This window comes from Arachis ipaensis, chromosome B4 (genome assembly GCF_059453495.1).
Source record: "Arachis ipaensis isolate K30076 ecotype BB chromosome B4, ASM5945349v1, whole genome shotgun sequence".
NCBI lineage: Eukaryota > Viridiplantae > Streptophyta > Magnoliopsida > Fabales > Fabaceae > Arachis > Arachis ipaensis.
In genome coordinates, this window is record NC_142439.1 from 15,205,480 (window position 1) to 15,229,786 (window position 24,307).

The 24,307-nt window shown below is 35.8% G+C and overlaps 2 protein-coding genes, 1 non-coding gene and 1 pseudogene across 6 annotated transcripts; 3 read left to right on the forward strand and 1 right to left on the reverse strand.

The window, feature by feature from the left end:
* Nucleotides 1-2,334: 2,334 nt before the first annotated feature.
* Nucleotides 2,335-4,512, forward strand: LOC148566748 (uncharacterized; annotated as a pseudogene).
* Nucleotides 4,513-4,652: 140 nt separating this feature from the next.
* On the forward strand, nucleotides 4,653-7,488 carry LOC148566749 (uncharacterized). The gene is made up of 4 exons (XM_088484416.1): nucleotides 4,653-4,661; nucleotides 4,762-5,125; nucleotides 5,447-5,976; nucleotides 6,880-7,488. Exons 1-4 carry the CDS (start codon nucleotides 4,653-4,655, stop codon nucleotides 7,486-7,488), a joined length of 1,512 nt encoding a protein of 503 aa, XP_088340542.1.
* A 4,394-nt stretch (nucleotides 7,489-11,882) lies between these two features.
* Nucleotides 11,883-15,341, forward strand: LOC107638981 (uncharacterized). Of its 4 annotated transcripts, none has more exons than XM_088483919.1 (13): nucleotides 11,883-11,979; nucleotides 12,061-12,221; nucleotides 12,303-12,351; nucleotides 12,847-12,996; nucleotides 13,145-13,278; nucleotides 13,384-13,453; nucleotides 13,571-13,661; nucleotides 14,203-14,272; nucleotides 14,432-14,527; nucleotides 14,628-14,727; nucleotides 14,814-14,965; nucleotides 15,062-15,232; nucleotides 15,287-15,341. In XM_088483919.1, exons 1-12 carry the CDS (start codon nucleotides 11,910-11,912, stop codon nucleotides 15,191-15,193), a joined length of 1,275 nt encoding a protein of 424 aa, XP_088340045.1. In that variant the 5' UTR covers nucleotides 11,883-11,909; the 3' UTR covers nucleotides 15,194-15,232; nucleotides 15,287-15,341. The 4 variants fall into 4 exon arrangements, with proteins under 4 accessions (XP_088340045.1, XP_088340044.1, XP_088340047.1 ...); XM_088483921.1 differs by having other exon boundaries at nucleotides 11,885-11,964; XM_088483918.1 differs by having other exon boundaries at nucleotides 15,062-15,341.
* An 8,538-nt stretch (nucleotides 15,342-23,879) lies between these two features.
* On the reverse strand, nucleotides 23,880-23,987 carry LOC148566750 (small nucleolar RNA R71). Its single transcript, XR_015881769.1, has one exon. It is a non-coding gene; the product is annotated as a small nucleolar RNA R71 (small nucleolar RNA).
* Nucleotides 23,988-24,307: the final 320 nt, after the last annotated feature.

The window sequence follows — 24,307 nt, forward strand, 5'->3', positions numbered from 1 at the left end:
AATAATATTTAATAAATTTTAAATATTTTACTTTTATTTTATACATTTTTTTTTTTTTTATAAAGACAAATTAGACAATTTAAGTACTACAATAAAAGACATCATAAAATCCATATTTATAATCAATGACTGATGAACCCTTGTAAGTTGAGTAGTTGACAATGACAATACGTGTTGGAGAAGCAATGAATGTATGCCACGTATTAAAGGAAAGGACAAACTCATGCATATATATATATATATATATATATATATATATATATATATATATATACTCTAATTCTATAATGTGTATAAGTTATTGTCTAAATTTTATTTAATTTATTTTTTAAAATAAATTTTAATATTTAAAAAATTATTTATTTTTATATATTTTAAATTAAATATTAATTTTTAATTTTTTTAACAAATAAATATCACTTTTTAAATACTATATAGTATTTATTATATATATGAAAATTATAACATAAAATAATAATAATATTTAAGAGATCATAAAAAATTAATTTATTTAAAATTATTTTATTTAATATTTATTAATTATTATTATAATAATTATATAATTTTAAATATAATAAATATATAATTATAAATATTATTTATATAAAATTATAAATAATATATTATATAAGACAATTTTAGATATTATTTTTTTAGTATTATCGTAAAATAATATGACTGGTTTACTTTTTATATTTTTTCATGTGTTATAAAATAACGAGTAGATTAGAAAAATAGAGATAGAGATAGAGAGAGGAAAAAAGATAAAAATCCTATTATTAATATTTGTTAATATGTGATTTTAGTATAATTTTTAAAATTTTATAAAGAAAGCAAGTAGTTCTTAATTTTAGTTAATTATGTTATATAAATATTAAAAATTAATTATTAAATTAATTATTAGTATAAAATATATATTAAAATATAAAATACATAATAAAAATAAATTAAATAATATATATATTATAGTGATTAATTTTTATTATGCATATAGTTTTTTTAGATTTTAATAGTTAGATAATAATTTTAACCAAGGAATTGTTAAATAGATTATTGGCTTTAATTTTCCTTGATTTGCTAATAGATAAAGTAAAGGCACTTCTTTAAACACTTAATAACTTTTTTTTTTTTTGGTCATAAACACTTAATAACTTAATCACATTGTTTTTTGTCATGGGTTTTGTTACGGTTATACTCCTTTTGCAAGTAACTTGCCTTGATTTATATTTTTGTCAAAGTTGGGGGGCCAGCGGCCCAAAGAATCACAAGAAGGCAACAGGAAGCACAAGCACGCAATAGTTCTGATAATAATTTGAAGAGGAAGTATAGGAAGTTAACGGAGTATCTGTATAATGTGTATAATGGGGTTTAGAGATGTTTAATTCAGTAGTATATCAGATGTTTATTATCCCTGTTACCTGGATGGTTATTCTGGATAGTATGGATGTATTGTGTTTGAGAAATTAGTAGTATTTTATCCTCAATGTTTATTTTTTAACTCATATTGAACCAAATAAATAGCTTATTGTATATATTGTACAAATACTCCAATGGCTCCTTAGCGAGATTCTAATTTTAATCCTTCTTTGTGGATGCCTCCACCAATTGATCATGACAAATTTTTAAATAAAATTTTAATTTGTGAAATTAATTTTTAGTCTATTAAATTAAAAAAAATTGTAAAAAAAAATGTTGATTCTATTAATTAGAAAACAATAGTGGTCTGGCCATTATAAATTCTATGTCATAAATCAGCTTTATCACTCATAATTTGCCATTATTCACATCAATTACCCAGATATTTGGTGTTATAAGTCGGCATTTTAGTCATTACTCGGCAATTTACGTCATTAATCGGCGTTACAGTTACTAATCAACAATCAATATCATTTATTAAAAAGTAACATTACAAATCAGCTTAACGGACTGCTTCACAAAAGTGAAACGTCCAAACCCTTATTATTGCTCTTTAATACAGGCAATAAAGCAGGAACATAACCGATTTACACACTATCACCTATAAAATGTATGATCTTCTATCCTGAAGACACATTGAATTCTCAATACTAACTTAAGTTTCAGAGTGCCTTTGCAGGTACACTCCCCCCTGTCTCTTGCTCAAAGCTCTATACGACTGGACACCCTCTTGGAGTAAAGCTCGGACTATCATAAGGCTTGAAGGTCGGCACCGAAAGTCATAGCTCGGCGTTGACTCCCAGAGACTGAGCTCTCCCTCCAGGTATCCATACAAGAACAATTGGCGCCCACCATGGGGCCAAAAATATAAACCTCTCTCTCTATATCATCGGCCTCGAGGTTCTCGTTTTGAAAGTCATGGCGGAACAACCTCCACCCTCGCCATCCGAACTGCTCCGGATGGTGACTGAGTTGCGACAAGCCATGGCTGAGGAGAACTAAAGAATGGCAAATCAAATTGCCAACTTGAATAACACTCGAACCGAAAACGATGACCGACAAGAACGGACGGAAGAAGCCGAGCAGCAGTCAGGGCCAACACATGTCTCAGACACTGCTCGACAAGAAGAGGAACAGCCCCAACACAATGAGGAAGCTCAGAAAAACACAGAAAATGACGATCAGGAAAGCTCCCCCGGACCATTCACGGCGGAAGTAATGAACTTCGTGCTGCCTCGAAGGTTTACTCTACCAACCACCCTAACTCCCTATGATGGGTCAGGTGACCCGAAGAAATACATCAAAAAGTTCACCTCCATAATGATAGTAAACGGTGCATCTGATAAAATTTTATGTCGTTGTTTTCCATCTTATTTAGACGGTCCTGCACTTGATTGGTTTTGTTCTTTGCCTGCAGGTTCCATTTCTCGATTCCGAGACATATCAAAACCCTTTGAGGAGCACTTCGCTGGATCCGCCATCTACCTTCACGACTCCGACTACCTGAACACAGTCAAGCAAGGCCAGCATGAAAGCCTCAAGGACTACATGACGCGCTTCACAAAGATAGCCATAAACATACCCGATCTCCACCCCGAGGTAGAACTACACGCCATAAAAAGTGGATTAAGACCAGGAAAATTCCAGGAAACTATTGCTGTGGCCAAATCAAAAACTATGGGCGAATTCCGTGAAAAAGCCAAAGGACAGATTGACATCGAAGAGCTCCGACAAGCTCGGAAAATAGAAAAGCCTCATTATAAAGATGACGACAAGCCGCGGGACAACAAGAAGAATTTCAAACCAATCCCACGATATGAGACCTACACCAAATTCAACACCAAGCGCGATGAAATAATCAAGGAGATCTTGAATTCGAAGTTAATCAAGCCACCACGAAAAGCTGGCAATTACCCAGATTCAAAAGGCACTGACCGATCAAAGTACTGCTCTTTCCACCAGAAGCACGGACACAATACCGATGACTGTGTCATCGCCAAAGACCTGTTGGAGCGATTAGCTCGGCAAGGTCATCTGGACAAATTCATCAGCGGCCACATGCAGCAGCGAGCACCTCCTCCAGGAGACCAAAGCTCGGCTACACAACATAACCGAGATAGAGACCGACCGAACAATAACCATCCTGAACTACCAACACGTACAATTAACTGTATTTCCGGAGGTTTTGCAGGTGGAGGAGCCACAAGTTCAGCAAGGAAAAGATCTTACCGAGCTATCCTTTCCATCAACGCCGATCAAAGTCAACAACAGTCACCGCCTACATCTCTACAGATAACATTCCATACAGCCAATCATGATAACAACGTAGCAAATCTGGATGATCCCGTCGTAATCTCCCTACAGCTCGGAGATCTCCTAATTAAAAAGGTGTTGCTCGACCCAGGCAGCAGCGCCGACGTTCTCTTTTACTCGACTTTCCAGAAAATGAAACTGAGCGATAACATCATCCGACCTTCCACTGGTGACTTGGTAGGATTCTCAGGTGAGCGAGTCCTGGTTATGGGCTCTGTGTGGTTACAAACCACACTCGGTAAGTTCCCTTCGTCAAAAACTTCAGACATTCAATACTTAGTTGTTGATTGCTTCAGTCCCTATAATATTATACTTGGCCGACCTTTCTTAAATAGGTTCGGCGCTATAGTATCTACAATTCATCTTTGCGTTAAGTTCTCTTTGCAGGACAACACAATTGCAACCATTCATAGTGATACTCGAGAGGGCAGGGAGTGCTACAACAATAGTCTCAAAAGACCTCACCGTAACACAAAAGCTCAGGTCCACAATATCGGCAACACGAACAACCAACACATGCTGGCCGACCTTGATCCTAGAGCAGGAACACTGGAAAGACCGACTCCAACAGAAGACCTAGACAAAATCTACTTCACAGAAAGCACGGATAAGTTCACATACGTCGGCTCAACATTATCTTCAGACGAAAAATCTTCATTCCGAGCATTCTTACAACAAAATGCCGACCTATTCGCGTGGATCCCAGCTGATATGCCAGGCATCGATCCATCCATCATATCACACAAGTTAGCACTAGATCCATCTATCCGACCTGTAGCATAGAAAAAGAGAAATCTCGGGCACGACCGAAAGCAAGCTTCCCTAGAAGAAACCAAGAAGCTCATCAACGCGGGTTTCATCCGAGAAATCAGATTCACAACATGGCTGGCAAACGTCGTCATGGTTAAAAAACATAACGGTAAATGGCGCATGTGTGTTGATTTCACCGATCTCAACAAAGCATGCCCCAAAGATTCCTACCCTTTGTCCTCTATTGATTGTTTAGTTGATAATGCCTCTGGTTTTGAAAAGCTCAGCTTCATGGATGCCTATTCTGGTTATAACCAGATCCAAATGCACCCATCCAACCAAAATAAGACGGCCTTTATTACTGAATATGGAAACTATTGTTATAAAGTCATGCCATTTGGCCTTAAGAATGCAGGTGCGACATATCAGCGTCTGATGGACAAAATCTTCGCCAAACAACTCGGCAGGAACATCGAATTCTACGTAGATGATATGGTCGCCAAGACAAAGATCGGTAATAACCACCTTGACGACCTCACAGAAATCTTCGGACAGCTAAGAAAATACAACATGCGGTTAAATCCCGAAAAGTGCGCATTTGGGGTTCAAAGTGGTAAATTCCTCGGCTTCATGCTCACTAGCCGAGGTATTGAAGCAAATCCTGAAAAATGCCGAGCTATTGTAGACATGACAAGCCCACAAACCATCAAGGAAGTCCAGCGGTTAACAGGGAGACTTGCTGCACTTTCTAGATTCTTACCTTGCCTAGCTTCTAAATCTTCATGTTTTTTCCAAACTTTAAAAACAAAAAAAGCTTTCTAATGGACTGATGAATGTGAACAGGCATTTACAACTTCAAAAGAAACTCTTTCAAAATCACCAATTTTACACACACCCCTACAAGGGGAGCCACTATTCTTATATTTGTCTGTCACTAACTGGGCTATAAGCTCTGCTCTTGTCGCAGAAAGGGAGAAGAAACAGTTCCCAATCTACTTCACCAGCAAGACCTTACAGAACACCGAGCTTCGTTACCCGAGCATTGAGAAGCTGGCACTCACGCTTGTCTTCTCAGCCAGAAGACTCCGACCATACTTTCAGAGCCATGAAATCCATGTTAGAACAGATCAACCTTTGCGACAAGTGCTCCAGAAGCCTGAACTGGCTGGCCGACTAGTCAAATGGTCGGTGAAACTATCGGAATTCGATATCAAGTACGAAGGCCGAGCATCCATCAAATCACAGTTTTTGGCCGACTTTATCGCCAAGTTCTCAGTACCGAATATAACTGAAGATTACATCGAATGGTCTTTATACGTCGACGGGTCCTCCAACCCACACGGGTGTGGTGCAGGAATTATACTTGATGATGGCCACGGCAACGTCATCGAACATTCCCTCAACTTCTCATTTAAGGCGAGCAACAATCAAAGTGAGTACGAGGCATTAATTGCCGGCCTAAGACTCGCTGCCGACCTTAACATCACCGAACTTAAGGTATACTGCGACTCCTTACTTGTCGTCCAACAAGTAAACAACCTATACCAAGTAAAGGACCCCTTGCTCTCTAAATACCTGGATGTCGTACACAATTTACTTTCAAAATTTACCAAATATGAAATACAGCACATACCAAGGGAGAGCAATGGCCGAGCTGACATTCTGTCTAAGCTCGCCAGTACTCAACCAAAAAGGTCATCGCTTTATCAGTCAACACTACTCAATCCAAGCGTTGAACTAAAATATGTCTTAAGTGTAACACAGGAAACAGATTGGAGATCCCCATTCATACAATATCTCCAGACAGGGGTCTTGCCAGGTGACGTCGAAAATGCTCGGCATTTCCGCCGACAAGCCTCCTTTTATACAATTTTTAATAATTGCCTATATAGACGGGGATTCTCCCGTCCATTACTCCAATGTCTTTGCAGATCAGAAGCCGAGCTTGCACTTGCTGAAGCACATGAAGGGATCTGTGGTACACACCTCGGAGCCCGAAGTCTGTATTCGAAAATCCTCAGAGCTGGATTATATTGGCCGACAATACGACAGGATTGCCAAGCAAAAGTTAAAAGCTGTAACAGCTGCCAAAAACACAGTTCGATTACACATCTCCCGGCTGAACCCCTACACTGCTCTGAGATTAGTTGGCCATTCAACCAATGGGGCATAGATATCCTCGGACCTTTCCCCACAGCAGCAGGTCAGGTTAAATTCCTTGTGGTAGCAATTGATTATTTCTCCAAATGGATAGAGGCACAACCTCTAGCCAAAATTACATCACAACAAATGCTTTCTTTTGTTTGGAAATATATTATTTATCGATTCGGCATTCCTCGGCACATTATCACCGATAATGGTCACTAGTTTGCCGATCAAAAATTTACATCTTTCTTGCAGAACTTGAAAATCAAACACCATTTCTCATCAGTAGAGCACCCACAAACAAACGGGCTAGCTGAAGCCGCAAATAAAGTAATATTACATGCTCTAAGAAAGAAGCTGGACGATGCAAAAAGCCTCTGGGCCGAGCTTATCCCAGAAATCCTATGGGGATACAATACAACAATACACTCAACCACAAAGGAGACACCTTCCCGCTTAGTCTACGGCTCAGACGCAATGATACCCGTGGAGATCTCCCAATCCTCACTACGCACAGAGTTGGCCGATCAAACTACACAAGACATGGCCAGGCAAACCGAACTTGATCTTATTGAAGAACTAAGGTCGTCCACAGCAATCAAACATTTAGCCATGCAGCAGCGCATTGCCCGAAGATATAACAAACAAACTCAACCAAGGTCTTTCCAAGTCCACGACCTCGTGCTCCGAAAAACAGAACAAGCTAGGAAACCACCAGCACATGGCAAACTAGCAGCTAATTGGGAAGGCCCTTACCGCGTCATAGAAGTAATCGGCAATGGAGCTTATCGACTACAAACACTAGAGGGTAAAGATCTCCCTAGCACTTGGAATGTATCTTCCCTAAAGTTATATTACAGCTAATACCAGGGACAGGCGAGTACTCTTTTTCCTACTGCCAAGATTTTTTCCACACGGGTTTTGCTTGGAGAGGTTTTAACGAGGCTAGCCTACCTGGGCCCTAGACATCAAGGGTTCTTTAATAAGTAGATCCCCAACTTTATCACATCAATATTTTTTCCATTTCATAATTTCCATTTCATTTTCATATACATATCATTTCCACCTATACTATCATTCCGACAAATCAGATACTATTAACATTGATCAAATAGGTCATTCAGAACCTAACAGTCAATCTGACTGCCGACCTTAAAACGGTATCCGATTAACTCGGAAGCAAACAGTCAATTCGACTGCCGACCTTAAAACGGTATCCGATTAACTCGGAAGCAAACAGTCAATACGACTTCCGACCTTAAAACAGAATCCGATTAACTCGGAATCAAACAGTCAATCCGACTGCCAACTTCAACTCAGAATCCGACAACACAGTCTATCCGATCTACTTCAGAAGTCGATCATTAAAAAACTAAATTTTTTTTACATACCCGATCTACATCGGAATTCGATCATTCACACAGAATTCCAATCCAAATTGGAAATCAATATTTCAAAACTTTCCCAAAATTTTCTAATTCTACTCAACACGCAATCATTCAAAATTTATCTAGCATACAAAACATTCGATTCTAATCGAAAGCCATATCATTTAGAATAATCGCCAATCAGAAACTACGCAAAATAAACCTATCAATATATATGTTTTCATCAAAGTCACATAACCAAAAATAAAATAAAACTGTTTCATACACAGTACAGTCAAAAGCTCACTATAGGAGCAAAGTAACCCACCAAAATACATGTTTTAACCAAACATACACACTAAATCAACTATTTTCATCCTCCTCCTCTTTAGCACCATCATCTTCAACCATAACCCCGTCATGAACAATCTTACCAGGGTCCATCTGATCAAGATCAACATTAGGAGCTAAGAACCTGGCTTGCAGAGAAGCTCTTTCGAAACCCTCAATGAAGGAGTCCAGGATCGCTGTCTCCTTACTCTTTTCTAAGCTTTTAAATTCTGCAGTCAACTCCACTACCCGAGTACCCATACTAGACAGATCCGCTTCCTTCTTTTTAACATCTTCAATCTCTTTGGCATAATTCTCCTTCATCAATTTTAAATCTTTCTCAACCCCAGCTAGTTTACTCTCCAATTCTGAAACCTTGGCAGCCTTCAGCCTCAATTGTTCCTCCAAATCCGGCTTTTGCTCGGCTACTTGACGATGTTTCTTCTCTCGGCTCCGCCCTAAACTAGCAAGCCTCAGACCAACAACCTTCAACAAACAAACACAGAATTAAATGAGATCACCCACAAGATTATCAACCACAACAAAACAAAAGGTAAAAGATTACCTGCATATACTGATCAACTGCCACATCCCCCACCTCTTCAGCCAAATTAACATCGGCAGGGGTTTGGCAAACTTCATCAGCAGTAATCATAAAAGGATAATCCTTTCCCCAGAGCGACGACCCCTCACTCCGCTCAACAAAACCATGCAACTTCTTCTGGTTATCACAAAACTTATGAACCTCCTCCATTGGAACAACATCTTTCTCATCATCAGAAACATCGGACAAATCAACCAGATCACCTTTTCTTTTCTTAGCAATAACTTTCCTCCTCCCTGGCCTTGGCTGATCAACCTCGCCAACGCCGACCTTGTCCGCCTTTGACGAAGATACTTCTTTCTCCAAACCTTTACTCTTCACCCGAGACCTCAAACTCGCCGCAGATAAACCAGGATATTTACCACCTGAAAAACAAGGAAAATATAAACCTACTCAAAAAACCTCAAATATGACACAACATCCACAATTCAAAATCTTACCCAGATAGTCTATCACAGCAGCCTTATTCTCCTCCCACTGCAGCAGATCATAAACAGAAATCAACTCTTTCCGATCAACCACTTCAGTTAAAAACTCAATTATGCACTCATCCTTTGGACTTATAGTCTCAGGCCCTAAAATATTTTGAGGCTCTGAACACCACCAGAGAGGAAATTTTCCCCCCAAATGCTCGTCCACATAGAATGGAAAATCATCCTCACAGCTACTGACCTTAAGGTACATTTCCTTAAAATTTTTAAAAGACGATTTGTACAGCTTGAACACAGCAAACCCCGGAGAACTGTTCAAATTCACCCAGCCACCCTTCCAAACACCCTTCGCCTGAAACAGTGAGAAAAACAACTCCACTGACGGTTTCTCCTCCAAATATTCCATAAGAATCTCAAATGCCCGCAGGAAGGCCCAACCATTGGGATGAAGCTGTGAGGGCGCACAGTTCAACTGCTTCAAAACTTTACACTCAAAATCACTAAAAGGAACTCTCACCCTTAGCTCCTCCAGAACACAACTATACATAAAGAAATACTCAAAACCCTCGCCTCTATGAAAAACCCTATCATCAACCGTACAAGGGAGCAGCTCCAACCGAACCCCAAAACTAACCCTAACAACCTTAGCCTTATCTATTTCATTCACAGCACCAACATCCAAAAATAGAGAAACACGATCCCTTACATCATCATTCACCCAGTCATAGGACCAGTCTACCTCCCCTTTCGATTCTTTTTCATAACCCATTTGAAAAACAGAAGCAGAGAAGAAGAAGACAACACGATTAAACAGAAAAACCAAATAGAACTAAGAGCACTCACCTCTTTTACTCATTTTTGGTTGAAAACGCTTGAGACAACACAAACCAGCAAACATGCAAACCTTCAGAATTCCTAACCTTTAATTCCCACACTTTAACCCAAAAATCTCGCTTCCACTTCCCATCAAATCAGTCACGTCAAACCCAATAAAGCCCACATTGAAAATACGCAAACTCATTAATGGCATCACTTAATTATTTTCTCTATCCTAATAATGAAAACCTATAGTCTCAGTAACTGTTCAATAAAGCACCTTGACCTGGAGGCTACAAGGTAGAAGCACACGCCGAACTGTTCAGTAGCCGACTCATACGCAGTTAAAAACTCAACCTGCTTCATTAAACATTTTTCCAGGCTAAGCTTGGGGGCTGTGGTCCGGCCATTACAAATCCTATGTCATAAATCAGCTTTATCACTCATAACTCACCATTATTCACATCTATTACCCAGATATTTGGCGTTATAAGTCGGCATTTTAGTCATTACTCGGCAATTTACGTCATTAATCGGCGTTACAGTTACTAATCAACAATCAATATCATTTATTAAAAAGTAACGTTACAAATCAGCTTAACGGACTGCTTCACAAAAGTGAAACGTCCAAACCCTTATTATTGCTCTTTAATACAGGCAATAAAGCAGGAACATAACCGATTTACACACTATCACCTATAAAAGGTATGATCTTCTATCCTAAAGACACATTGAATTTTCAATACTAACTTAAGTTTCGGAGTGCCTTTGCAGGTACACTCCCCCTGTCTCTTGCTCAAAGCTCTATGCGACTGGACACCCTCTTGGAGTAAAGCTCGGACTATCATAAGGCTTGAAGGTCGGCACCGAAAGTCATAGCTCGGCGTCGACTCCCAGAGACTGAGCTCTCCCTCCAGGTATCCATACAAGAACAAATAGTTTTCAGGAAAAAAAAGGAAACAATAGTTTTGATAATGTTTTTTTTTTATTTTAAACATTTTGAAAAGGTAAAATTAAGAATAGTTAAAAGTTTTAAAATACATTTTTACAGACCTAACAATCATTTAGGTTTTCATATTATTTAGATTATGGGCTTTATATATTTTAATAAAATTATAAATAAACGTGCCGTAATATTTTTATATTTGATTCTAAGAAATTTTGGAAATAGTAAACATTTTAGAAATGATTTATAATTTGATCAAGTTTATTTTCAAAAGTATTTATCATAATATTATCATTCGTCATCTATTTAAAGTAAAAATATTATGATAAAAACAAATATTACAAAAATAAATAAGTTTTACAAAATTTTTGTTAAATATTTTTAATCTTTAATAATTCTAATAATTAAATTTATCACTAACATTTTATTCTATTAGACAAAATCACTCCGTTTTTACTTAGATTTTTTTGTTACAATTTATAAGAATTCTTTACTTAAAAATTCTACAAACTTTAAAGAATTTTGAGATTTTTTGGTCTTTTTTAAAAAATTTTAAGTGTAAAATTTATTATCCTAATTAATCACATTTGTTTTTTTAAATAACTATTCACACATAATTTTTTACACAATTAATATAAAAAAATATAATAATTATTTTCACTAAATATAATATTATGTGATTAGTAGCGCGGATTATTGCATAGAAATTAGATTCTTTTAAAAATATAATGAGATTGATATTTATCCGTCCATAAATCAGAGCAGCAACTTAGGTAGGCTTGTTACTTGTTATGGCACTCAGATATTTTTGCAATACAAAGATTTCAACATACCATCATCGTCATGGTTTTCCCAACACATGTTTTTGTCTCTGTTTCATTCATCATCATCATATATCTTCCTCTGTCTAAGATGCTAACTGTGACTGTGTAATTGATGCAGCGAAAGAAGCACTAGTGGAGTTGAGAAGCAGCATCGAAAACGTGAAGAGCCTCATTAGCAACACTTTGAAGCTTCCTTCCCTATCTTCTTCTTCTTCTTCTCCGCTTCAATCTCTTCAAAGAGGCAACTGGGTTAAGCTCATTTGTGGTGCAAGCTTTGAGGTTACTACTCTCTTATTGCTTCTTCACTTTCTCATGCTTGAATCATATCTAATCTAACACTCTCTTTGTGTGTATCTGTAGGATGTTGTTGATATCAGAAATCTCAGTCTGGTTTACACTCTTTCTGGAGGTAATCTATTCAATTCATTATTTTAATGTCTGACAATGAAATATTTGGAAGTTTAGGATTAGAAAGATTTAAACTAGTTAGATATTTATTAATGATTGGGTTAGTTGGCACAACTTTAACTATGAAAGATTTAAACTAAACAAAAATTGAGTTAGTTTCACAAAACTACTAAAACAGGTAGTTTGTAGGATATAATTCTAACCATGAAAGATTTCAACTAACTCCACATCCATCAAAGATTGGGTTAGTTTGACAAAATTACCTTAAACGGGTAGTTTGTTGGGTAATTTTGCCGAATGTTTTGATGGTTTCGTCTAACTAGCTCAAATTTTGATAGATATATTGTCAGTATTCAAATCTTTCATGATCAGAAATAAGTAATTTACTCTTTAATTTCTAATTTCTAAACAGATGCATCATCATGATTTGCCTTAGGGTTTTTGTTTTTCAAACTTAAATGTGACTTTTATTGAGATTGGAACTGTATGGGTGCAGTTGACTGCATTGACTGTGCTGCTGATGCATCAGTGGTTAGCGCTGTGAACGAAGGAATTTTAGCCGCAACAGAAATTGCAGGTCTTCAGAAAAAGCCTTGGGTTATGATCAGTGTCAATGATGATAAAGATCTTCATTTTCGCAAAGCCGGTAAGAAAGAGTCTTTGTTCTTTCTAGTTGTTGGTTCCATTATAATATTTCTGCATCAGCATAGTCCAACATAATTATCAATGACTTGATCCATTCAGTATTCAATTTTTCCAATAAATGAATGTTGCTAGTACTGGCTTCTATGCAGAATTTGATCCAGAAGACTGTCCAGCAAATTGTTCTCGCCCTTGCGAAATTGTGTGCCCTGCTAATGCAATATCATTCCGAGGGAAATCAGCATCTGGAACCTCATCTAATACGGAATTACCAAGAGTGCTAATGGTTTTTAACTTGATTTTACTTGGAAGTGATGTTTTTACAGACTATAATTTCATCTTTTCAAAAACATTTTCACACTTAAATTGTTCAATTGGCTTGGACGTGCAGGATGGAGTCATAACAGAACGCTGCTACGGTTGTGGCCGTTGCCTTCCGGTTTGCCCCTATGACAAAATAAGTGAGATATTGTCTTGCTAACTTTTGAGATTACAAGTTTTTAACTTCATCTATAATATTCTGATTTCCATGTGTCATGTGATAATTTTAAGAATATGAACTTACTGAATTGACCCAGGAGAGGTAACATATGTAAGAGATGCCGCGACAACTGCTGATCTCCTCAGGAGAAATGATGTTGATGCTATGGAGATACATACAAGTGGGAGGTAATTTTAGTTACCAAATTAATCATATCAAACAATATTTAATGGATGACATTAACTGATAGGGAAACATATTTTCACAAGAACTGAAGGGATGATTCTCAATTATCAGTTCTCAGTTTCTCATACACATGTAATGTGTTTGCTAAGCTTCTATTTCTATGGCTGTGGCATAACCATGTTTTACATAGATGGCTTTTCTTTTTTCTATTCAGACAATTTAGCTGATGAAGCATAGGAAAAAAAAAGTCGGTTTTCTGATGATTAGATATATGTTGTTCTTGTGATGCACGATTGATGAGTTTAAATTCACTTCCTCATGTTATTTGTCATGATATCACTTATCTAAAAAGTTTAAACTGATAGGAGGAATCTCTTTTGAGTTTGCATGAGTTTTTTTCAAGGCTTTCTTTCTCTTTCTATTGGCCTTATGCTGAAATTTTTTCTTTTGGGATCAGCAAGGATCGAATTCTAATCCTTTAAGTCATAAAAATTCTTGCGTAAATAGTTACATCTCTAACATTATCATGCGTTCTTTTTGCAGGCAGAGTGCACAATTCAAAGAGCTCTGGTGTGCTTTAGGGGATTCAGTAGAAAACTTAAAGTTAATAGCGGTAAGTGGTGCCTCCAACCTGTATGAGTGTGTTTGGAATCATAAATTATTAGAAAATATTTGATTTAAATAAAATCATTTCTATATTTTTTCATTCCAAACACACCCTATAGGTTATTTGCATTTGAGTAAAGAGATTAACATAAAAAAAATTATCCAGGTTAGCTTACCTAATGGTGGAGATTCAACAATACCCTCTATGAATGAGATGTCCTCCATTATGAAACCAAATCTTCAATGCTTCAACTTATGGCAGGTGTGCCTTTCTATGAGCTCAACAATCTCAACATTGTTAATGAGCCTTTTATGTCTCATTTTTTTTAACAAAACCATGTTTGCTATATACACGAATGAAGTTGGACGGCCGGCCGATGAGTGGAGACATCGGGAGTGGAGCAACCAAGGAAACAATCGCCTTTGCTATCGAATTGGCAAAAGCGAAAAACCGACCTCCCGGTTTGTATTCAATAATTCATACATATAAATACATGGTCCTTGAAAACCTTCAGTTTTGTAACAAAATCTCTGAACTTGCATGGTAGGTTTCCTTCAACTTGCTGGTGGCACTAATGCTCACACAATTGATGGATTGAGAAAAAAAGGACTATTTCAAACAACATCTATTGCAGTCGGTTCGTCTAATTCGCCAGACGCCTTAATCGGCGGTATAGCTTACGGAGGCTATGCACGCAAGGTAAGATGTTGTTTACTTTCCAATTCTTTGTTATCTTCCTTATGGATCCAACTTGTACATGGCAATTTATCAAATGATGATTGTATGTTTGCTTAGATTGTTGGTAGAGTATTGAGATCAATGCAATCTGAATATGGTGGAGCTGCTAGAATAGAGGATCATCCTCAACATCTTTTGATGGCTCTTAAGGAAGCACTTGCTTTAGTTGGACCTGTTAAATGTTTATGATCTCCATAACTTGTTCACAATCACAATCAGTGCTTGGTAGTTTATATTTGGAACTATAGCAGTACTAGTACAGCTATTTATTGGTCTTTATAGCTTGTTAAAAAGGATAAAAGAAATGTCATAAGAACGTAATAATAATGTTTAATTATTTTATTGGTTTTTATAATTTTATTAAAATTTTAATTAGGTCTTTATAGTTAAAAAAATTTATAACTGAATTTCTATACTAGATTATTTAAAACTTTCAATTAGGTCTTTATAGGTAATTTTTATTTTTTTTAGCAAGTTAGATATATTTTTTTAAGCACTATAACAAGATGAAAATTCACTTGGATTCACTTTCATGTGAAGTTATTAATTAAAAATTATTAGATAATAATCATTAAATTTAAAATATTGAAAAATAACCATTTTTATCTATCAATATTTAGAATATTGATAAAATTACTCACAGAAAAACAAAATTAAACTTATCCATGTCCTTACCCTATAATTCAAACCTTGATAGAATTGGAGAAAAATTCACGGTACTCCGAAATCATAATATAAATCGTTATCAAATCTGACAGTAAGAGAAAAAATTTAAAATCGAAAAATATAACCTTTAGCAATAGAAATACAAAATTCAGATGTCAATGTTTTTTTGTTGCATAAAAACAAAACAGATCAGATTGATGATTTAAGTTACAGTAAGAAAGTCATTCATCTTGAAAATATGATAAAATCGAAAGAAACAAAGTGAGTGAGAAAAAGGTAACCCACAAAAAATACTATTAACAGCAAAAATGTGAGAAATGAGATGAAAGAGTTAACATTATAAGGAGGTTCTCTCTATAAAATCAAGAAGAGAGGGTGGGGTTTAGGGTCTTTTGGTTATGGATGGAGAAAAACGAAGAGGTTGATACGACCAAGAAACGCAGTGTTTTATGTATCCATGGTGGTGTTGGTAAGATGCTGATGGTGTAAGATAAAAGACAAGATAATTTTGAGATTTTGATTAATTTTTTAAAAAAAGGCCAACAAAAATTTAAGAATTGAATTTTTTTTGGACACATAATTCATCTCTTATTTGGTGAGTAATTTTGTTGGCATTATGAATAATTATGAATAAAAATGAGTATTTTTCCTAAAATATTTGATTCATTCTTGCCTTGCCTTCAACTTCAAGTTCATTTTATTTTTTAATACACATGTTTTTCGGGGTTGTCTTTTTTATGTTTTCTTCTTCTGCCACCAGAAAATTTCCTCCGATGTAGATACAAAGTTTTCGGTAATTTGTTACATATCGGATGAAGAGAAAAAGATAACGAGAAATATGGGTATAAGATGTGTCACCACAAAAAAAAAAAAAAAAAAAAACGAGTATAAGATGGGATTTAATAAATTTAGTACCAAATTTAGGGAGCTAAATTGATTTTATCTCCTTTATATTGTGTCTACATAAAAGTTAATAATACATATAAGATTTTGGACAATGATGTTAACTTGGTAAAAAACAAAAGAATTATTTTGATTTATAATTTAAAAAAATATATTTTAATTTAAATTTTAAAGTATTATTATTCACTTTGTTTTTTTTTTAATGAAAAAAATGTATCAATATACTAATGTCATCGTCCACATGCTGACATGCACAAAACTAAGCTAATAATAATAAAGGTTGATATATAGTAAAAGTAAAATGGATGGAGACTGTTTTATTTGATAGAAAAAATATTGAGATTAATCTGTGTATTAATTTTTTTTGGCGATTAAAATGTTCACTTTTAAAATTTTTGGAGACTGATTTGGGTAATTACTCAACCAAAAAATAGACTAAGGACTGATTTGTCTGCCGAAGTAAAACTTTAGGCTGTGTTTGTTTATAGGACATTGAGACAGAGACACAAAATGGTGTTTGACAAAAGAGGCATAGACAGAGACATTGTGTCCAGAGACACTGAATTAGTGTATTTTGTATCCACCTGATAGGAAGGATACAAAGACACTAACAAGGGACACAACTTGTTTTTTATTTTTTCTTTTATTATTCTTGTTAATTTTTCATAATTATATTTTTCACTATTATATTTTTCGTCTTAAATTTTTTGAATGGAAAAAATGAGAATAAATTGGATTTTCATAATTTGTTCTAGTTTATTACCAAACAGAATATAAGAACACAAAATTGTGTCTCTGTTCTTTATGTCTTGTTCTTAGTGTCTTGTCTTATCCTGTTCTCAAAAACAAACGCAACCTTAGAGATTGATCTATGTATTAATTTTTCTCAAAGACTAAAATATCAACTTTTAAAATCTTTAGAAACAGATTTGAGTAATTACTCTCATTTTAATTGTTATTTCTATTATCGGTGCATAAACATTTCAAATAAAAAGTATGTTAACATATATGTGATAAAATTTACCTCCAAGTTGGTAAATTTTAAAAGTAGCTTATTAATTAAGATTCATTTTTAAAAGATTATTTTCTAAAAATTAAAAGAGTTATCACTACAAAAAAACGTTAAATACTGTTAGATTTATCATTGCGAGTTATCGTTGGTTTTACCGACGGATTTATGAGGGGTTTTGTTGTGAAATTCATTACGTCAAATTGTTACCGGCGGATTCACTTATCCGACAGTAAATTCATGGGTAATATTTGGAGGAAAAAGGTATAGAATAGGCGCAAACTTTTTTGTCAGATTTACCGTCGGATTGTTCCGTCGTTAACACATTTTAGTTAAACGTTGCGTTTAAATGACACGTAATGGGTTACCGTCCGATTTATCCGATAGTGAATCCGATGGTAAAGGTTGTAGAAGGCTTAGAGAAGGGGGTTGAATCTATGACCTTCTTTAACTTTAATAAAATAACCCTTTAAAACAAACTTTCAGTCTGAATCTGTTTGAACTCAGCAGCGGAAAATTTATGAAACAATTTCATTTTGTCTCATGAATATCAGAAAACAGAACAGAGAAGGGAAGAGAGAAGCTGACATCATCATGTATCCTGGTTCAGTTGTCTTGTGCAATGCAACTTGCATCTAGTCTCCACCACAACAGTGGTGAAATTTTCACTATAATTAAAGTATTACATACACCAATTCTACAGGATTGACACAATCTTTTTACTCTCAAGTTCTAACCTAACTTGACTTGGTTATGCTAATACCTAACTCTTCACTCTTAGTGCTTACCCAACTAAGAAAGGGGTACCTCACTGGTACAAGATACAAGACACAAAACCAACCTAAAAAAATCTGAAATCACTCTAGATTTTCACTCAAGTGTATCACTCAGCCTTTTATCACTCTTTGGCTTTTTCATAAGCTTTCTCATTAAGCCTTTTACCACTCAAGAAATTACAGAAAGATATACATTAAAAATAAAAATTACAATCTGTAAAACATGAAGGAGATTGATTGCTTCAACAGCCTCTATTGCTATGCGATGAACCATATTTGCTTGACTCTGATTTTGTTCCTCATTCTGGCGGAATGCTCCTTTGAAAGAAAGTACTATCCAAGTTGATGAACTCTCTCAGATAAGACTTCTCAGAACATGAACTTCAAACCTTGGTGTTCTCTCCTTAGCTTCAAAATAACAAAAAAAATTGTCTTTTGTATCTCATTGTATGTTGCTGAGTTGCTCTCTACCAAGTCAACTCCTCGAGCTTTGTGCTTCACCAACTTAGCCGTTCACTTTCTTCCATAAACCCCAAATTGAAATTTTGGAACAGAGCCCTTTTTCTTGACTAAAAGACTCAGAACAGCAAAGAAGAAAAGTTTTCAATGGCAATCCCACATTTGAACCCTTGAGATACTACTTGGTCCCCAAGAAACAATCTTGGCCTTTGATTCACAGCGTGTATCTCAGAAATCACTTTTTCCATATATCTCAAAATGAAGTAGCAGAAAGTTGGAGAAGGAGGGAAGAAAATAAGATGCATGTAAAAGGAAATAAATCGCCTTTAGCCTCTGACTTAGCTTGATATGATTTGATTTGGGTGATTAGACCTCCACCTTTTTGCTTAACCCTTCTCTTTCTTTCTTCTTCGATGATAGACTTAGGAACGAAACACTCTCTCTCTTCTCTGAGTTCTGTCCGAAATGAAAAAGGTGAATGTTGCCTTTGGAGGGATAAGCTTTGAGTGAGATCAATTCGGGCTTAGGTTGGCTTTAATTCATTTAGCCCGTTTGATTTCTTTGTTATTTTTATTTGGACTTTGTTTGAAAAGGTTGCCCATAATCACAGATTCAGTTTGTTCCACATTGGGCTGCTACTGTGTTTATTACTTAGTAGCCTGAATCACTTAATAAAAAATGATTAAATCTAATTGGGTAGTTAGCCCAATAAAATAATGTTTGTCATCATCAATCATGTTAGTTAATTTCTTAACTCAACAGATGGTAACCAGCTTTAAAATTGAGTGCGCGAACCCTCTCCCCCTTCATTTCGAAACCCCCACTCTCTCTCAAACCCTCTTCTCCGTTTCTCTCTCTACCCAACTCAGCCCCCTTCACTGCTGTTCCAGCCCCATCGTCGTCGGCCTCGCTCTCTCGCCGCTTCTTCGTTTCGCTCTCTATCCATCCCCTTCGCCGCCGCTCCAGTACCACCGCCGCTTGATGAGCGGATAATTTATACGCTTTTTGACATTGTTTTTAGTATGTTTTTAGTAGGATCTAGTTACTTTTAGGGATGTTTTCATTAGTTTTTATGTTAAATTCACATTTCTGGACTTTACTATGAGTTTGTGTGTTTTTCTGTGATTTCAGGTATTTTCTGGCTGAAATTGAGGGACTTGAGCAGAAATCAGATTCAGAGGTTGAAGAAGGACTGCTGATGCTGTTGGATTCTGACCTCCCTGCACTCAAAGTAGATTTTCTGGAGCTACAGAACTCGAAATGGCGCGCTTCCAATTGCGTTGGAAAGTAGACATCCAGGGCTTTCCAGCAATATATAATAGTCCATACTTTGGCCAAGAATTGACGACGTAAACTGGCGTTCAACGCCAGCCTTCTGCCCAAATCTGGCGTCCAGCGCCAGAAAAGGATCCAAAACCAGAGTTGAACGCCCAAACTGGCACAAAAACTGGCGTTCAACTCCACAAATGGCCTCTGCACGTGCAACACTTAAGCTCAGCCCAAGCACACACCAAGTGGGCCCCGGAAGTGGATTTATACATCAAATACTTACTCATGTAAACCCTAGTAGCTAGTTTATTATAAATAGGACCTCTTACTATTGTATTAGGCATCTTTGGATTACCTTATGATCCTTTGATCACATTTTAGGGGGCTGGCCATCTCGGCCATGCCTGGACCTTCACTTATGTATTTTCAACGGTAGAGTTTCTACACTCCATAGATTAAGGTGTGGAGCTCTGCTGTTCCTCAAAGATTAATGCAAAGTACTACTGTTTTCTATTCAATTCTTCTTATTTCACTTCTAAGATATCCATTCGCACCCAAGAACGTGATGAAGGTGATGATTATGTGTGACGCTCATCATCCTTCTCCCTTATGAACGCGTGCCTGACAAACACTTCTGTTCTACATGAATTAAGCTAGAATGAATATCTCTTAGATCTCCTAACCAGAATCTTCGTGGCGTAAGCTAGAATGATGGCGGCATTCAAGAGAATCCGGAAGGTCTAAACCTTGTCTGTGGTATTCTGAGTAGGATTCAATGATTGAATGACTGTGACGAGCTTCAAACTCGCGATTGTTGGGCGTTAGTGACAGACGCAAAAGGAGGGTGAATCCTATTCCAGCATGATCGAGAACCGACAGATGAATAGCCGTGCCGTGACAGGGTGCGTGAGCATATTATTCACTGAGAGGAGGGGATGTAGCCACTGACAACGGTGATGCCCTTGCATAAAGCCAGCCATGGAAAGGAGTAAGACTGATTGGATGAAGATGGCAGGAAAGCAGAGGTTCAGAGGAACGAAAAGCATCTCCATTCGCTTATCTGAAATTCCTACCAACGAATTACATAAGTATCTCTATCCCTATTTTATTATATAATATTCGAAAACACCATTATCACTTTATATCTGCCTGACTGAGATTTACAAGGTGACCATAGCTTGCTTCATACCAACAATCTCCGTGGGATTCGACCCTTACTCACGTAAGGTATTACTTGGACGACCCAGTGCACTTGCTGGTTAGTTGTATCGAAGTTGTGACAATTATGAATTAAGATCAAAGCACCAAGCTTTGGAGCCATTACCAGGGATTGTTCGAGCCTGGACATCACAATTTCGTGCACCAAGTTTTTGGCGCCGTTGCCGGGGATTGTTTGAGTTTGGACAACTGACGGCTCATCTTGTTGCTCAGATTGGGTAACTTTCTTTTCGTTTTCTTTTCAAAAATTTCTCAAAAATATTTTCAAAATTTTCTCATCTGTTTTCGAAAAAAATTTATATAAAAATGTTTTCAAAAATTTATTCAAAATTTTTAAGAATGAATTCTAGTGTTTCATGAAGCATGTCGAAGCCTGGCTGGCTGTAAAGTCATGTCTAAATTTATTTGGACTGAGGCTTGCAATTTGTTATCAAAGAGCAATATACTCTCGTGTTAAAGGCTGAAGCTTGGCTGGCCATTGGCCATGTCTAGTGTTTTGGACTGGAGCTTTCTTTGAAAGCTTGGCTGGCTAGTGAGCCATGTCTAATTCCTGGACTGAAGCTTTAGACTAAGAATGCAAGATTCCTGGAATTCATATTAAAAATTTTGGAATCCTTATTTTTCTTTTTCATATTAATTTTCGAAAAATACAAAAAAAATTTAGAAAATCATAAAAAAATAAAAAATATTTTTCTGTTTTTTGTTTGAGTCTTGAGTCACATTATAAGTTTGGTGTCACTTGCATATGCATCGTGCATTTTTTCGAAAATATCATGCATTCATAGTGTTCTTCATGATCTTCAAGTTGTTCTTGGTAAGTCTTCTTGTTTGATCTTGATGAATTTTTGTTTTGTGTCTTTTCATGTTTATCATATGCATTCTTGAATTCTTAGTGCGTAAGCATTAAAGAATTCTAAGTTTGGTGTCTTGCATGTTTTCTTTGCATTAAAAATTTTTCAAAAATATGTTCTTGATGTTCATCATGACATTCAAAGTGTTCTTGGTGTTCATCTTGACATTCATAGCATTCTTGCGTGCATTCATTGTTTTGATCTAAAAATTTCATGCATTGCATATTTTTCATGTTTTTCATAAAAATTTCAAAAAATCAAAAAAATATCTTTTCCTTTTTCTCTCATCAAATTCGAAAATTTGAGTTGACTTTTTTTAAAATTTTTAAAATCAAGTTGTTTCTTATGAGTCAAATCAAATTTTCAATTTGAAAATCTTATCTTTTTCAAAAATCAAATCTTTTTCAAAATTCTTAGTTATTTTCGAAAATTCCAAAAATATTTCTCAAAAATCTTTTTCTTATTTTTAGACCAAATTTTCGAAAATAACATAAACAATTAATGTTTTGATTCAAAAATTTCAAGTTTGTTACTTGCTTGTTAAGAAAGATTCAAACTTTAAGTTCTAGAATCATATCTTGTGATTTCTTATGAATCAAGTCATTAATTGAGATTTTAAAAATCAAATCTTTTTCAAAACTAATTTCTAAAATATCTTCTTATCTTATCTTTTTCAAAAATTTGATTTCAAAATATATTTTCTAACCTCCTAACTTCTTATCTTTTCAAAATTTGTTTCAACAAACTAACTAACTTTTTGTTTGTTTCTTAATTTTTTCAAAACTACCTAACTAACTCTCTCTCTCTAATTTTCGAAAATATCTTCCCTCTTTTTCAAAAATTTCTTTTTAATTAACTAATTATTCTTATTTTTTATTTTTGATTTAAAAAATTTTTTTTTCAAAAATTACTAACATTTTTCAAAAACCATTTTCGAAAATCACTAACTCTTTTTCAAAAAAATATTTTCAAAAATTCTCCCTCTCCCATCTCATTCTATTTATTCATTCATATCCTAACATCTCATCTCACATATCTAGCCTCCTCACAGTTGTGTTTCTTCCATTATATTACATTCTTTGTCTCCCCCTCTTCTTCTACTCACACAGGGATCCCTATACTGTGATATAAAGGATCTCTATTATTATTATTATTATTATTATTTTTCTGTGCCTTCTTCTTTGTCATATGAGCAGGAGCAAGGATAAGAACATTCTTGTGGAAGCAGATCCAGAACATGAAAGGACTCTGAAGAAAAAAAATTAAGAGAAGCTAAAATACAACAATCCAGAGATAACCTTTCAGAAATTTTCGAACAGGCAGAGGAGATGGCAGCCGAAAATAATAATAATGAAAGGAGGATGCTTGGTGACTTCACTGCACCTAATTCCAATTTACATGGAAGAAGCATCTCCATTCCTGCCATTGGAGCAAACAACTTTGAGCTGAAACCTCAGTTAGTTTCTCTGATGCAGCAGAACTGCAAGTTTCATGGACTTCCATCTGAAGATCCTTTTCAGTTCTTAACTGAATTCTTGCAGATATGTGATACTGTTAAGACTAATGGAGTAGATCCTAAAGTCTACAGGCTCATGCTTTTCCCTTTTGCTGTAAGAGACAGAGCTAGATTATGGTTGGATTCTCAACCCAAAGACAGCCTGAACTCTTGGGATAAGCTGGTCACGGCTTTCTTAGCCAAGTACTTTCCTCCTCAAAAGCTGAGCAAGCTTAGAGCTGATGTTCAAACCTTCAGACAGAAAGAAGGTGAATCCCTCTATGAAGCTTGGGAAAGATACAAACAGTTGACCAAAAAGTGTCCTTCTGACATGCTTTCAGAATGGACCATCCTAGATATATTCTATGATGGTTTATCTGAGCTATCAAAGATGTCACTGGACACTTCTGCAGGTGGATCCATTCACCTAAAGAAAACGCCTGCAGAAGCTCAAGAACTCATTGACATGGTTGCTAATAACCAGTTCATGTACACTTCTGAAAGGAATCCTGTGAGTAATGTGACGCCTATGAAGAAGGGAGTTCTTGAGGTTTATACTCTGAATGCCATATTGGCTCAGAATAAAATATTGACTCAGCAAGTCAATATGATTTCTCAGAGTCTGCATGGAATGCAAGCTGCATCCAACAGTACTCA